The sequence below is a fragment of the Pollicipes pollicipes genome, unplaced genomic scaffold (assembly GCF_011947565.3).
Source record: "Pollicipes pollicipes isolate AB1234 unplaced genomic scaffold, Ppol_2.1 Scaffold_4881;HRSCAF=5763_pilon_pilon_pilon, whole genome shotgun sequence".
Taxonomy (NCBI): Eukaryota; Metazoa; Arthropoda; class Thecostraca; order Pollicipedomorpha; family Pollicipedidae; genus Pollicipes; species Pollicipes pollicipes.
Window position 1 is genome coordinate 48,115,831 of NW_023596576.1, and position 16,186 is coordinate 48,132,016.

The 16,186-nt window shown below is 44.9% G+C and overlaps 1 protein-coding gene across 1 annotated transcript in view; it reads left to right on the top strand.

Moving 5' to 3' along the window:
• The window catches only part of LOC119101526 (sodium-coupled monocarboxylate transporter 1-like), a 38,221-nt gene extending 31,912 nt beyond the window's left edge, over nt 1-6,309 (top strand). The window contains exons 10-12 of the mRNA XM_037224875.1: nt 4,516-4,712; nt 5,262-5,362; nt 5,763-6,309. Of these exons, the coding sequence (XP_037080770.1) occupies nt 4,516-4,712; nt 5,262-5,362; nt 5,763-5,926 (462 nt within the window). The 3' untranslated portion in view covers nt 5,927-6,309. The remainder of the gene's footprint in view (nt 1-4,515; nt 4,713-5,261; nt 5,363-5,762) is intronic.
• The last annotated feature ends 9,877 nt before the right edge of the window (nt 6,310-16,186 follow it).

Genomic DNA, 16,186 nt, shown 5'->3' on the forward strand with positions numbered 1-16,186 from the left:
GCTGGAACCATGCAGAGACGCCGATTACGGGATGTAATACTGCATCGGAGCATAACAAATCGGAGCACTTCTCAACAGGAGCACAGAAGTGAGGAAGGCTATGTATAATCTAAATAATGATGTACAGTAAGAATGGAAATTCCACATGGTAAGTTGACACAAACACTGTTGGCAAACCAATCTGCACGCGTCACAAAGGCAAAGACATGTTCAACTGCCGCGCCAGGTTTAAAAAAAAATAATTGATGTTTCAGCTGGTGCCCTACTTCGTGTTGGACCAGATGTCCTACATCACTGGTCTGCCGGGCCTCTTCGTGGCCTGCATCATGTCTGCAGCGCTCAGCACCATTTCGTCCGGCCTCAACTCGCTAGCAGCCATCACCTGGCAGGACTTCCTCAGCAACATCAGCTTCTTCAAAGACATGTCGGAAGTCAGGCAGTCGTGGACAATACGCCTCCTCAGTAAGAGCCTATTTACTGCCTGCGAAGCATCGTGCGGATAGGTGAACTCATTGGACGTTGTTTCACACGTCTGCGGTCAGTTTAACCAAACAAGGATAACTTTGTGGAAATCTTATATTGTCATCATGAGTATGATATCAGTAAAAATTAGTTCATCGGCATTAACCCGCATGGTCATTCGTAACCAAAGTATGTTATACTAACTACAATACCACAAGGTCGGCCACAGCAAGCTCCACTCGACTATAAACTTGTATGAGACGTTTGCAAGAACTGGAATGGGACTGCGTCGCCAATACAAAACTGTTAGACATAACATTATCATTGCCTCGTTGTCACTTCGTACGAGTGCATCGTGCAATGCTTTCTGTTACAGGTTCATTGTACGGCTGTCTGGCTATTGGTTTGGCCTTCATGGTCAGTCAGCTGGGAGGAGTGCTCCAGGCGTCGCTGACCATTAATGGAGCCCTCAGCGGTCCAATTCTGGGCGTCTTCTGTCTGGGCATATTTGTGCCGTTTTCCAACGGCAAGGTAGGCGACCATGTCCCTGACCTAATGTCATAAAACGAAACTACGACAAACGTGTCCCTAAATCGTGCTTTGCCACACAGGTCAGAGAAAGGTCAACTTTAAATCCGTTTTCGAATGGCAAGGTGGGCAACCATGTCCCTAATCTAATGCCACAAAACGAAGCTACGGCTAATCTGTGTCTGAATCGTGCTTGTCATACGGGTTGCAGATAGGTCAATTATGAATCGGTTTTCGAATGGCGCACGTTTCGAATTCACGCACGTGACGCATGAGTGAAGCTAAACGGCAGTTCACACCGGGAGCGGAGCGGGCGAACGGAACGGGAGCGGAACAAAACGGAGCGTAAAAACGAATAAATCCTTCTGCAGCTGGTCGGCCCATCTGGCAACAGCGTTAAGTCTGGCAACAGCGGACGTACGCTCATCACTGAGCGCTCGCTCAGCGACTCGCGGTCCCATATGCTGTTGGCAAACAATAATGTGCATTCAGAAAATTGCATCTGGCGTCAACAAAGGCACAGCTACCAATTTATCATCAAACTTAACGAATTGTGACATTTGCTATGTTTATCCCTAACCTTTTGGTCAGAAATTCTGCCCAGGTGGAGAGTTGGTAAATATTAGGTAGAGTTATTAGCAACACGCATTGAACCCGTGTTGTTTCTTTGAGTGTCATTGAAATAAAGGAAACAGTTTTAAATAAATTAATATTGCTCGCCTTTGTCGATAACTTTAAGCTATCATTTAATCATTAGCAAAACCAAAAAAAAATCGGTGTTGGATGTAGAAATAGATAAGAAAACTGGTAAAACATAATACTTGGGGAGCACGTTTCGGGGCGTATGCACCATTGGTGATCATGAACATTGTTTTTGAACACCGAGGGTGTGACAACCACATACTAGACCATTAAAAAGCGTGGATAAAAAGCATGAATGTAACGCAAGCTGAAAAGCAAACATGATAGTAGTCATACTGATGGCAAATAATAGGCAGGACCATTAATAACAGATATTGAATCACCGTTGACTCTTTGAGTGTCAGTGCAATAAAGGACGCAGTAAACTACAAATGAATGCATGTTACTAATCTTTGGTGACAAATACAACTGAATGTATCTTGTTCACCTGTGATATCACCTCCGTTGTACCTATGTCAGTGACGATAGTGGTTTGTTCAACGATTTATTCGGCGACGATATCCGATTTCCCTGAAAACGCGCTATATGATAAACTGCGGCACGAGAGCATCGCAAATGACATTTCATTGAAATCTACCCGTATTTTTTGATGTCATGGAACTCTCCATTCTTTGAGCGTAAATTTGATCTCCAAAGGTGACCTTGAGTTTTCAGGATTGTTTACGGACGCGAAATACTACTGTGGTGAGTATTCTGATTCACAAAAGTTTTATATCAGCTGGCAGTTTTTTGTGATATTGAGTTTTTCGTGATTTGACCTTGATATCATCTTGGAAGTCACGTGATATTGCAAAATAAACGGTATCGTCGATGTTTTCATGCATCATTGACCATCTCACGTGTAATCAGAGAAATCAGAACACGTCGCAACATAAATCGCCGAATAAATCATCCACTTCACGGACATCTACGTGTGCTGCGAATTCTGACCGAAGGCTTTCCTTTTTGTGTTGTCTTTATATGGCCTGTGTGCCACATCATGCACCCATCGACACATTTTGATAGGTTTCACAAGTTGCGCAATCTGTTTCTTCGCTCCAAAGTGGCATCTTAAATGATCGATGAAGACAAGTCAAATGCTCAGCATAAGAAAGCTCTAGCAGATTAAAAAGGCCCATGCATCAGGCACCACATTTACAAAACATTAATAATCCTTTAGGTATTTGCTTAGGCGGCACATTTTGTCTCCGCAGAGATTAATAGCTGGAAACAGCACTATTGTTGTTGTCAAAAACTGGACAGGTTATTCAGTGAATTTTCACAATGCAGATTGTACCTGAAAATGTATCACTTCCAAATGTATGACATGTGCGAAATGATGAGTGCATTCATGTTGGCTGAATGCCAGTAATAGGATTAAACAGTGTCAAGAGTCATGAAGTGTACAGTGAGTCCAAAGTTCAAACACACCCTAACACTCTACTTCTCACTCAGGAGTGGTAACTAGGTAGGCCCTAGGTACTTTTGATGGACCACCTAAATCAAGAACCTGTCATACAGGGAATGTCTTATATTTGAGGATCATGAGGCAAGCATCAGATATGATGAGGTGAGCTCAATTATAAAGATTTGTGTGCTTTTAAGTAGAAGAACTGCTCTAGACTACACAATTTCTCTCTTCATTAACCATGCTATACAATCGGTCATTGTCTAGCAATGTCATCGTACCTTGGATGACATTAATTGGGTTAATTGGCGGATGTTTTATTTGGAAGTCGTACTTACCAACGCCAGAGATCAACGACTCGACAACTGTTTTGTTTTGGCCGTAATCGCCGCATGGCTCATATGATGGCAGCGTTTTAACGACGCATTATGGCGTCATGAATGCCTGGATCATGATCTTGAAATAGTGCCCCCGACATAGCCCGCACATATCCGCGGGCGTAGAGCTCAAGAACTAGACGGGTTTAGGTCTTAAGAAGGGCAGGGCTGTGAACTGCTCCGAATGATTTTCAAGACAGCCATGTTAATACAAAACCCCATACAAATATTGAACACTCCCTTTAATACAAAACTTAGCATGCTATTGTAGATTAGGTGCACCAGTATTGACTGCATTGCTAATACCATGCAATGTTTGGTATAGGTATGTTTTCAGGGCTATGGTGCCTAGCTAACTATGCCTGAAATTTAGTTCAGTTGATCGCAAGGCAAGCACAAATTTACCTGTGGAATGCAACAAAAGCCGTATCTCTGTGGCAAACGGGCAAAATGTGATAAGCATAGCTCCCTGCAAAGTTCATGCCCCTCAACAATTTCAGTGCCAATAGAGTGTCACTGACATACAAAGGCTATGGGGTCTACATGGACCGCATCACTGCATTGACACACCCGTTTTCGTGAAGAAACATTGAATTTTCTTCACGACTCGCTGAAAAATGTAGTACTGCGTAACCAGCCAGACCAGGCCTTCAAGGGGAGAAAGCTTTTTCCAAAGCAAACTGTAGTTGGTCCTTCAACATAACTGTGTTCAAGACGACTGGACGGTGAATGGAATAATTTACAAGAACAGAATTCACAGCAAACGAGATATTCGCCACCCTGTTTTCACTACTTTGTCGATCTCAAATTGTGCCACTCCTGTTCGCGCTCTGCTGACGTCCCGCTCAAAAATACAAATAGAACCCATCTTTTCAACATAGCCCAATCCCATCGAGCGGAGCGGGTCTCCGACGTACCGTCACGTCCTCACACTGCGAACGTAAAAAGGTACCAGTTCCATCCACCGGGCAATTCACATGCACAACATGCGACGACCTGGACGGTCGAGCGCACGGCCGACTGGGGCTCGGCTGACCTAGCACCGTGTCGTTCCGGCAGGGTGCGGTGGTCGGTATGTTGACCGCTGGCGCCATCAGCACGTGGGTGGTGTTCGGCGCCTACGGCTCGGGAAAGCGACCCGAGCCGCTGCCCACCTCCATTGCCGGCTGCACCGGCAACATGACGTCACTTGTCTCATCCACCACGCCGCTACCAATCGACACCAGTCCAGTGCCAGCAGTGGAGGAGGATGAAAGGTATGGTGCTGGCACTGATTCCCCGCGCCTTGAGAGTATGGGTTGATTGCTGTTTGGGTGAACACATATCCATGCCATTAGGATCTGGCTCAAAATATAACGAGACTTACCACGCTCCCTAATTACGAAGCGGCTTGTTTTGTTAGCTTAAAAAGAAGGCATCTACTGATTAGGCGGCGTTCACCAAACATATTAGGCTACCTTTAAGCATAACTTCCCCTCGTTTTTAAGACTAAGGCAACTGACACCCAATCTCACTCTCAATCAAGCTATCTCACTCTCAATTAAGCTATCTCACTCTCAATAAAGCTATCTCACTCTCACTCTCACTCTCACTCTCACTTTCACTCTCACTCTCACGCTCACTCTCATTCGCACTCGCACTCGCACTCGCACTCGCACTCGCACTCGCACTCGCACTCGCACTCGCACTCGCACTCGCACTCGCACTCGCACTCGCACTCGCACTCTCACTCTCACTCCACGAGAGAGACACAATGACGCCAAAACATAAAAGGTATGCATCCTTCAGCCCGCTATTTTTTTCAGCTTTCTCCACCAATACTTTTACGGCATCTCGTACCAGTTGTACAACATGATCGGCTGCCTCATGTGCGTCATCATCGGCTCCATCGTCAGCCTGTTAACAGGTCTGTACGGACAACTGCGATGCACCTGACATTGCTTCTTCGATTTGTTTGTGATCGAATTTTGGTAGAGCAGGTCTCATTTTTCGTAAGTTTCTGAGGGCCCAAGTTCAGTCTACCTCGCAATACATTATTCAGACAGCAACGCAGGTAGATAATGGTTCGCAGGTATGGGGAAGCTTGCGAAGTGCGAGTGGTCTACAGCCAAAACGGGCAGACCAGCAGTAGTGTCTGTTGCGAACCAGATGTGTTCTCAGTTGTTACTCGACGCTGCACGTCCGGTTCCATCACACAGAAACGGCAAGAAGCCGTCGGTGACATCACAGCTTGCATTTGTTTGCTGACCTGACCGTTTTTAGCACGAATCTGTGACACTAGTATGTAAATCACCACTCATTCTCAGGATGCAATCGACGGGAGGTGAGCGAATCGCTGGTGAACCCCCTCGCTTACAAGCTCTTCAACTGGATCAACCGCTTCAAACGTGACTATTCCTCCGACCCGCGATATGCCGCCCACAACCCCATCTTCATCATGCCTACGTACAGGCAAACTGAGGCGAACTGATATCATTTCGTTGTTGAATCACATGTGATGTCACTAACCGACCGAACAAAAGCCCGTTGGCCAGCCGCGAAAGTGTGCGACTAACCTGGCAGATGGCAGCACATCTACCACGCGAGCGCCGGCACCGCGCGGGTTCACGCGGATGGCTGACCATCTATATCCAGCGTGTGCGCTATTGGTATTCTACGAATCCTCAACGGCGTGCAAGTTCCGCGACAGCCAACACGCCGCGTGCGATGTGTGGGCACCTGCGGACGATGTGCTCTGCCATGCCATGGGTGGCCTGACAGGAAGGGTGACGCGTTTGGGTGTAGCGGCTGGTACTCGTGGTGGTCGGCTGTGTATTTGTGATTGCTTGTCATTAAACGATGTTCGCACAAAAACTGGCGGCTGTGGTGGAAATGGAAGGCGTTCGAGCATGGCTGTGAGGATAAACAAAGTGGCTAGTGATTCGGCGATTGGGAAACACACGGCGTGTTTCATTACAGCGTACAGGTAAACACATCTGTGACCAGATCTTTAGAGCACCGCAGCTTTCTTCACAAACTCTTTCAGGAATATGCAGAGGGAAAGTAGCAATTATTGGCTGCCAACTTGGAATGGGATCGAATATCGATTTTTTGGATGATGCGGATTCGAGTGTTCATGATTCAGATCACTTAAAACGATGAACCCCACCACTTACGACCATTCCTGACGAAGTCGTTTCACACCGAAGAACATGGTACCCTGTTCCCCTGCCTTGTCTTGAGCACAACTTTAAGCATATTCCTCTTACAAGCATTCAAATGACTTAAAAGGAATATTTTACCTTTGAAGATAGTGAAGCAGCCATCAGACCGATGGAACAAGCTCGCTTATGACTATCGATATACTTTTTAATTGGAAAAGACTGCTCCTGACAGCACAATTCTCTGCTTAGTAAATATGCTCCTCAATGCGTCATGGTTTCATTACGTCATCGCATCTTGACCAACATTCGTATAGAGCCAATGACGGCCGTTGTATTTGGAAATCGCACTCACGAACGCCAGATAAGAACGCCTTGACAATTATATTTGTCTTGGCTTTTTTATTTGAAGTAACCACTCTCGCACCAGAAATCACATTTGACTCCCTGCTCACCATTATGAAAGCAGTACATTTCATTTGCCTTGCTTTTTCAATGTATGCACTCTGCCATCATTGCAACATGCTACTGTGCCAAAACTTTTGGGTAAGAAATGCCATGAAAGCTTGAATCACTCTGTTTAGGTAAACACATATGTGAATATTAAGCCATGATCTCGTGAATTCAACGAAACTTAATATTGCAGCTTTGTGGTTTCCCTCTATGGCGTTTACCACAGTGGCTCTTTTCGAGGCGCACTTGGGCCTTGAGAATGGGAGCGACATAGCGACTCGCTGGCTCAAACTTCAACCAGTACGTCTCTTGGTAACAGGCCGTTGCCGCCTGCTAAGCCAATAACGAACTTGTTTTTAATTCGCACCCGGAGCCCTGTCATCCCTGTGTATCGCCATAGGTTTGTTTCCTTTAAGTGCCACGAACGCGTGGCGCAGAAAATACAAAATAATTTCGCCAGCCTTGACTCGCGTCACTGGCGCCGTTTGCATTTGCTCCGTCCACCGTATTGATGTGCTGTGGGAATTAAAGCTTTTTTGAAGTGTGTTACGCACGATGCCGTTTGTGTGTACGGAAGCCTTATGTAAACCTGTAGGCAATGTTAAATGCGTCAGGATTTCCCTTTTCGTGATTCTGGTGTAAGGTGGCATTGGGCCGCTGGTTGCAGCAAATGGTGAGTGCCTTGCATTGGTACTCAGTAATTGTGCATACGAGTGCTTTGTAGATCTGTTGTCTTGCACTATGTTTGTGTATGGGTTACGTTTTTATACCTGCATTTGCAAAGATATGTACCAACCTGGTGGTGCAGAATATACCATATTGATGTTATTACATTAAAAAGCTGATAACCCCTTTCACTCAATCCTGACATTGCTTGGACAAATAGCCCCTATTTTTCCATAGATCACCTTTTAGGCGTTCCTCCACTTCCTCTCTTGCCTTAACAGCATGGTTGGCGAAGGTTGCAGCCGCCAGCTGTTTCCTTGCTGGGTCTGCCATGCTTTGGTTCCAAGTAAGTTGGACAATTATTTTCGATGACGGCGGTGCTTTTCTAGCAGTAGCAGACTGCAAGATAATCATTGCTTGTTAGGCCTGCATAGAAAAAGTGGATTTTACCAAAAAGTTATGATGTTTAGGCTACTTTGATTTGCACCCCTGATGTTGAAATTACAATTGGCAAAAGGGATTGGTCAGCTCCGACGTTGTTTTGATGTTGAGAAATGACATCCAATTTGAAGCTGACATGGTTTTGACAATTGTGATTTATGGTGCCGATGATGATATGGCAGTGGTCATAACAAAGCTCAACTCAGAAGTGTGGAGACAGGCCCCCTTAAAGTATGCACTAAGGCACTCCTCATAAATGATGAAGTTCCCAATAAGGCATGTTACTACCATCAGTGCATATAAACTTACGTGTTCAGCAATTAGCTGCTGCCAAACGTTTCTTAGACTTGGACGAGCCGCGCATCTGTACCCATCAAATTTGGGAAGAAAAATAAGCTTGTGAGCTTAGAAGCAGTCACCTATCATCAAGTCGCAAGCTGTAAAAAATAACGTCCCGCTAAATCCCTAGTAGACCACACGTTACCTAAAAAAAAACAAAGCACTAGCATGATCTCGCCTGCGCTGCGCGCCGCGATATTCATGGACGCCCCGCCGACTACCGAGATGTTAAAACGTTTTGCCGGCCCGGTAGTTGACAAGTGTGACGTCAGACCCTCCGCGTCACGAACCCATCATGGCTGCCCGACCAATCATAGAACAGGATTTCAACTATTGGCAGCACGATAGTTGAGATGAAACGCGGCCTTGCTTTTAATTCCATGCAGTACAAAAACAAGACCACATTTGTTCTTGTTTGAAAGCATTTTGAGGCGCAAAATATCCACTTTACCTAAATGACAGCCAGCAAACCTCACAATGCTGCAAACATCTGTGGCTCGGGCTGGAAGGCAATCCCATTTAATTTACATATTATGGTTCTTTGAGACTGGATCCTATGTGACATCAAATCGTCATCACCGCATTATCTTTCTTCGATATACAAGTGCCCATAAGCAACATTATGTGATGAAAAAGTAATCCTTCCCACGAAAGTGATCAGATGTGGATTTTGGCAGCTGTTCCATCACATGCCTTGACGTTCAGGCCCAATAAATTGATGTGAGTCCAATTATATCAAAGATATCATAAAGGCTGTTTCTTCCCTTGAGGGTTGATAAGGACTACATCACGGGAAGTTTTTTTCTTTTGTTGTTCTTTTATCTGCGAGGGGCTGGGATAAAATTGCCAGAGACAGGCGCCTAACGGAGAGGCATGGAAAGAGGGCGCTGATGTCTTTACAGTGAAAAGACCCGCCAGAACGACTGGGTTGCTGTGCAGAGATGTTAGGACAAATATCTGTGCCAATATGCCACAAGTCACCAATAGTGTGAGCTGTGCATGCTGTTTAGAGAAGGGATGCCGTGACCAGGTCTTTTACTTATGCCCTATTGTTTGTGGTGTTAGAATAAGAACATAACGTGCCCGCACTTCGCAATGATGAAATCATGCTGAAACGTTTTATTCACGCATAAATAAAGGTGTTCTATGTGAACTAGACGTTGTTTAGCTATTTTGCAACTGTTGCTTTCTTTTTCATGGCTGTCATGTTAAAACTTCTACCGTTTTGAATTTCATAAAATATGCATTTTGAACAGGAAATGACCGGAGTGACTATGACTATTGACTAGTGACTATTTACGACTATTATTGACTATATGACTATTTACGCAGCAGGTTCAAACTCGACTTCCTTAACCTGCCCATGGATATTGAATGTCTTTCAAATATCAGAAAAGGTTGTGACAAATAACAGGTTTGATCACTTCCGGCACATTCTGATCTGTAAATGGCCCATCATTAACTGTGGCGGGCCCATTCTGGCTTTTAGAGCGATCATTCTGGCATTAAAGGAAATGTTCCACATTTGTATGGTGTTCTGAACTAAAATAGCCATCTTGAGGACATTTTGATGCAGTTAATGGATATGCTTTTCTTAGGACCCAATACGCTCTGGTTCCTGAGTTACACGCCCGCTTGGTACAATAAGGCTTATTTACAGCCAACTTCAAAATCGCCTTCTGATTAATGACCCCATAGAAATGTCATTAGATTCCCGTGATATTACAGGCTGTTTTTTGTTTTATGGTCAAAACAGCATGGCCACTGATACATTAGCAAAGGTGATGACGCTGCACATGTGGTACAGTTCGCGGAAGATAATTGGCTGTCAGTAAAATTTTACTGCTGAATGCTTGTCGCGAACACAAGCGTGAGCAATTTTGGGTTAAGCGACACTCGTTGTGAATGGGTCATTTTTCTTATTTCTAGGCCACAGGTCAATATTATAGAAAAGAACGCCACTGTATGCAAAAAAGGTACCGCATCCCCAAAAATGGTCTTCCTCCCGAAGTTATAACAAAGAGGACTCCATGGCAAATCTGTGTTTTTCCAGCTGTTTTTTCTTCTTCTAACGTATCTCTTACAGACAGCACGGTTGGCGTCTTGTGTACCGGAGCGCGGAGCCTTGCATGGGGTTATGGGTTAGCAAGGCATTGTGAAATTAAGGAAACATTACAGTAATTTTAGACATATTTTTATTTTAAGTATTTCACACATGTGGTACGACAAATTTGAGCTTTGAACACAAAATTGTGCTTTACAAGAAGAACCTCTTGAGCTGCATTACCATGAACCCCCGTTGGGACTTCGTTTCGAAGCGGGGCCACGGTGAAGTCCGGTGTTGTGACTGAAGATGTGTGCGAAAATTTGAGAAAACCTGCAGTTTGATAGTCCTGCGAGCTGTGCAAATGTGAGATCACACTTATTTGACAACAAAGTGTGAATCGGGGGCCCGAGATGCGTGTGATCACTGGTGGTGTGTGCCAGTGGCTTGTATTGGTATTGGTGTCATGAGGAGTGTGCGTGCGAGGTTTGTTCTTCTGAGAGAGAACAATGCTTCGGTATTTTCCAGTCTACTGACTCCCAATAAAATGTGATACATTGATGACTGATATATTGGTGCCTATTAATATCGATCCCTGCCTCCACCTTTATGTTATTGTTTGAACGTGACAAAGGAATGCTGGCAAACTGAGAGAAACACTAGCACTTATACTGCAAGGGGGTAAAAAGACAAGTACTGGTACTGGTACTTCATTATGATCTTACCGACATTGTGAACCTATTGAGATATTACAGCAGGTAATTAATCCATTGCATGCCATTATATTAGTAATTCATTTTGGCAATAGCGGCTGGTGTGTGCGGCTGATTAATGAACATACTCAGTAAAGGCTCACATTATGTGGCTTTGCAAAATTGTCGTTCCTTAAATAATTCTGAAAATATAGAGCTTCATTGTTACTGATGCACACTGTACCGTCTTCACAAATATTGTATGCAGGCGAGCATTGCTCCTGAGTAATCAATGTCATAGTCATTACAACTTGGGTGGGATGCTGGGTGCTGAGAAAGGTGGAAAAGTATTGCTGTTGGTGTTGTCTTGGACAGCACTTAATAATATGTTTATCATAAGCGTGGTGTGCACTGGCAGATTCATCACTTGCTTGCATTTTGCCCATCCACCCATAACTACACGCACTTGTCATGTCTCCAGCCTTGTGGAAGGTCAGCATGTTTGCAGTGTCATTTCACCACATGTAAAATTTTTCTATTTTTTTAGCAAAGCAGCCTGATGGCTGCAGCATGTCGCATGACCATGGAAGTGAAAAATGTGTTTGCATCATTCTCACCTTCGTTTTCTGGATTCCCGAAACAGGCTGAACAAGTGATGCCACTTATTGGTTGTTTGCTTTTCTGAAAGTGATTTGTATATTTTATCATGTGTTTTTGGTCAGTCATATGTCAGATGGGAAGTCAATACAATAGTGCACGCTTGACCCATCTTTTCAAGCTGGAATTTATTATGAAAGCGGCATGGATTGCAGTAGAAGAACCATACTGTCATGTCATACCATCACCAAACATACTGTCAGTATGTCATGCCACAGAACAGCACCGAGATAGTGCCAAAATGAGGCAATTGACCAGTGCCATCACACAATGTACCACATTGGTTGAGTGCTCTTTGTCAAGCCTATGAGATAGCAGCTTATAATTTATGAACGACTGATAAAAATATATTTAACAATGCCAAAGGACTGTCTACTGTAAGAATGTCATTGCACCACAATGGTTATATCAGGGTTAACTATTGCATGAACAATCCTAAGCAAAAACAAAAATTATTGGTACCCCAACATTACCATCATTACCAGAGCAATACCAGTGCTTTGATGATCAATGCATGGCAACGTTAGAAATTTATAATTTTCGCATGACACCACATTTCCAGTCACAAACAATAAAGACAATGTTACAAATGTATTAATTTTGGTATGACACCCCATTTCCAGTTACATACAATAAGGACAGTGACTACTGTACGCATCACATGAAAGCAATGGCAGGACTACAGCACTGCGCGCAACGATGGGTCGACGATAAACTTTTGACAAAATCATCAACAGCAAAGCAGCAGCAGCAGCAGCACAGCATATCGTGCTTTGATATCAAAAATCCGCCATAAAACCCAACGATCGCCACGTTCCGCACGTCATACAGTCCACGAAAGCTTTTCTTACGGCCAGCACCAAGACAAAAAAAATCCGCAAATAACCCACCCACTTATCCGCCCCCACCACAGCCCCTGCGCCGAGAATGGCTGGTTGGTGTCAGCTTTCGTGTGTTTCGAGGTATTCTTTAGGTCTGGCTGCCAGATGCTGCCAGGTTTTGCTGTCGTCACAAACCCATTTCATGACGCCATCAAACAATGATGTAATAGGCCCATTTTTAGGAACTTTGAAAGTTTGCTACTTAGCGTCGTTGTTAACTTTGAAAGCTTACCGATAGTTACAAGGAAGCATTTCCCATCACATCTGATGTCTAGCTCGGTACCATCAAAATGTGGAACATTCCCTTTAAGAGGGTATATTCTGGCCTGTGGATGGCCCATTATGACCTGCAGAAGGTCTGTTATTATTGTCGTGAGTTTAACTTCATCATGACTTCTTAAGGACCCATTCGGGCCTCTAGCGGCCTATCACCTAATGTTAAGAGGGCCCATTTCGGCATTTCGGCATTGAGAGCCAATCGAGGGCCGTTATATCTGGAAATCGCGTATACGAACGCCAGATATGACCACCTCGACAATATTGTTTTTATTGGTCTTGATCACCGCATGACGTACAGAATGGCAGTATTTGAACGATGTTATTATGACGTCACGAATGGCAAGGTGACTTAAATACCCCCCCCCCCCCCCCCTCCCCCGATATACCTTTCCAAATTTTCGCCGGTGTGTGTAGCTCAGAACCTAGAGGGGCTAAGGTCTTAAGAAGGGCAGGACTGTAAACAGCACCCAAAGGTCTTCAATATAGCTATTTCAGTTCAAAACCCCACACATATATGGAGCATCCCCTTTAAGGGTTAAACCCCTCTTTTTGTGAACTTGACGCGCGCGAACCTGTCTAGACTCTTTCGTGCGGACTATCTTAAGACCACCCAGACGTTCACGACGCCGTGCAAACCTCACGCGAATACCGCCAGTCCTGGACCCACGCCAGCCGTGCACGGGCCGCCCGCAGGCCGCGCGTGAAACCGTGGTCAGCGGTGGCGCGCCGGACGCACAGTTCTGTGACTGGGTGCGCCCGCGGAGGGCATGAGCTGCACCCTGAGGAGACGACGGCGAGGGCAGACTGAGAACTGACCGCCAGCGAGTGGTGACGTGGATACAGCCGAGAGGAGCTCCAGAAGGCTCGGCAGTGCCAGGTGAGGCAAGGTGACGAAATTACCGCCCCACTGCACTTGATAGCTGTCCAGGAAAATGTTTTGAGCGGATGATGGTAAAGCGGATCTCTCGGACCGTAGAACAAGACTGCCTGCTTCCAAAAAATCAGCGTGGTTTTCGACATGATCCAGCGCAATAGACTGCAATCATGCGACTTGGAACTGATATTAGACGTTTCTTCAAAAATCGAAATCACAGGACTGATGATTTCGTCGACATTAGCCGAGCTTACAACATGGTTCTTAAATCTCCACTTGCTTTCAAACTCCATCACTTAGGGTTTAAAGGCCAGTCAGCCCACTATTTCATTGGACTTCTTTTCGGCATCAGACCGGAACCATTTCGTGACCATTTCGTGTGACATGCAGCTCCACCATTCCTGACTCATCTAGAGAACGGCCTTCCACAGGGCAGCTGCATCTCGCCGATTTTGTTCAACTTCATTATGGACGATTTCTTCCCCACTTTTTGCGAACGGTCGCGCAATCTGGTGCTCGGAAACTGAGTACGGCAATTCGCTGTCGCGGCTCCAAGCCGCCTCAAACAAGGTGCAGCAGCGGTCAGAGTGTTACGGGTTTCGCTTCCCCGCTCCAAAATCAGCGGTTATGATTTTCAGCAGAAATAGGCGTGGCGCTCCCAACTTTCGACTCCGATTACATGAACACCAACTTTCCCTTCGTTTCGTCTTTCAAATTTCTCGGTGTTGTATTTGGCGTAAGGTTAACGATGCCAAAGCACGTGGAACATGTTTGCTCAAAATATCTAGAGACTTCGTTTTTGAGATGCATATCCGGGTTATGGTAAGGCGTCGGCCGCCAAACGTTATTACTTCCGTATAATTCCTTACTTTTCCCCATCACTGAAGGTGGCTCCTTGGTATATGTGAAAGGAAGCTAACGCGCTCTTCACCCTCTATCCACCATACAATCATGGTCTTGCGAATTGCCCAGGGAGGTCTGCGCACTTCTCCAACTTTAGCGCTTGGGGTTGATGTACACATTATGCCTCTCGCTCTCCGAAGAATGGAACAAGCATTGCGTTACATAACAGTGCGACAAGTGCGACAAAATCCCAATCCCCCAGAATTAAAATCTGTACATATCTTGCCTCGCATTCGCCACAGCTGCAAAGGATCGGCGTAACGCCGGTCAGGACTGGCCAAAGCATCTCTGACCACCGTCTACTGTACCATTCTTCAGTTTGTTTTACCGCCTTCTTCCCTGTCACTTGCTTTAATAGTACCACCATGGCAGTTAACCCTTCGAAAAGTTTTGTTTCTTTCTGACGACCCCAAATGTCACAATTTGTGTTCAACAGATGTTTAATCGTTTGATTGCCATTAATCTAAATAGTTGTTTTGTTCACACCGATGGCTTCTAGGCCAATAACCACACCGGATGTGCAGCATTTGCAGTGATCATTATTATAAAAAATGGTTGGTTATCGGATGGCACTTCACCTTGTTTGGTTGAATTATTTGCTCTTCTTCCTGCGTTACAACATATTCACCAACACATTGATACGAGGACAATAGTCACTCTGTTCCGATTCCAAGGCACTTGTACATTCACGTATCGATCCAGATTCCGCCCATTACCGCCTTGTTATCATCAATCTTTATCATATATCAAACACACAGGGCATGAACATCATTTTTTTGGATTCCGGGATATGGGTGCATCACGGGGAACGAGCGGGCTGACCAACTATCCAGGGAAGCTTTACAGTCCCTCATATCATCAAGATTTTCCCTGATCATGCATCTACGAAATGTTTTTTTCGCATATTGACAAAACGTTTTTGCCTACAGCAATGGACCGATATCGCCAGAACGCAACTTCATGACATTAAATCAGACATTTCCCCCTGGCCCTCAGCACACCATGAAGACTGTTTCGAGGAGTAGGCGCTGTCCCGTCTAAGATTTGGACACATTACACTCACACATGGTTGTATGTACTTACGCCATTCTCGTCCCCGCTGTCGAGGGTGCGATCATCCACTTTCCATTAAACATATTATTCAGTGCACCAAATATCAACAACAATGTAAAAATATCAAGATCTATTGTGGTTGGCACAATGTTGACTTATCGTTTTAAAAAAGGTTCTTGGTGATGACCATTCTCAATTGCTTGACTTGCTTTCCAGTTTTCTTATACTTATGTGCCTTCTCAATGCGATGTAAAAGTCAATAACGAACGTTTTATCTTGTTTTCTTTACTCACGTAATTATACTACTT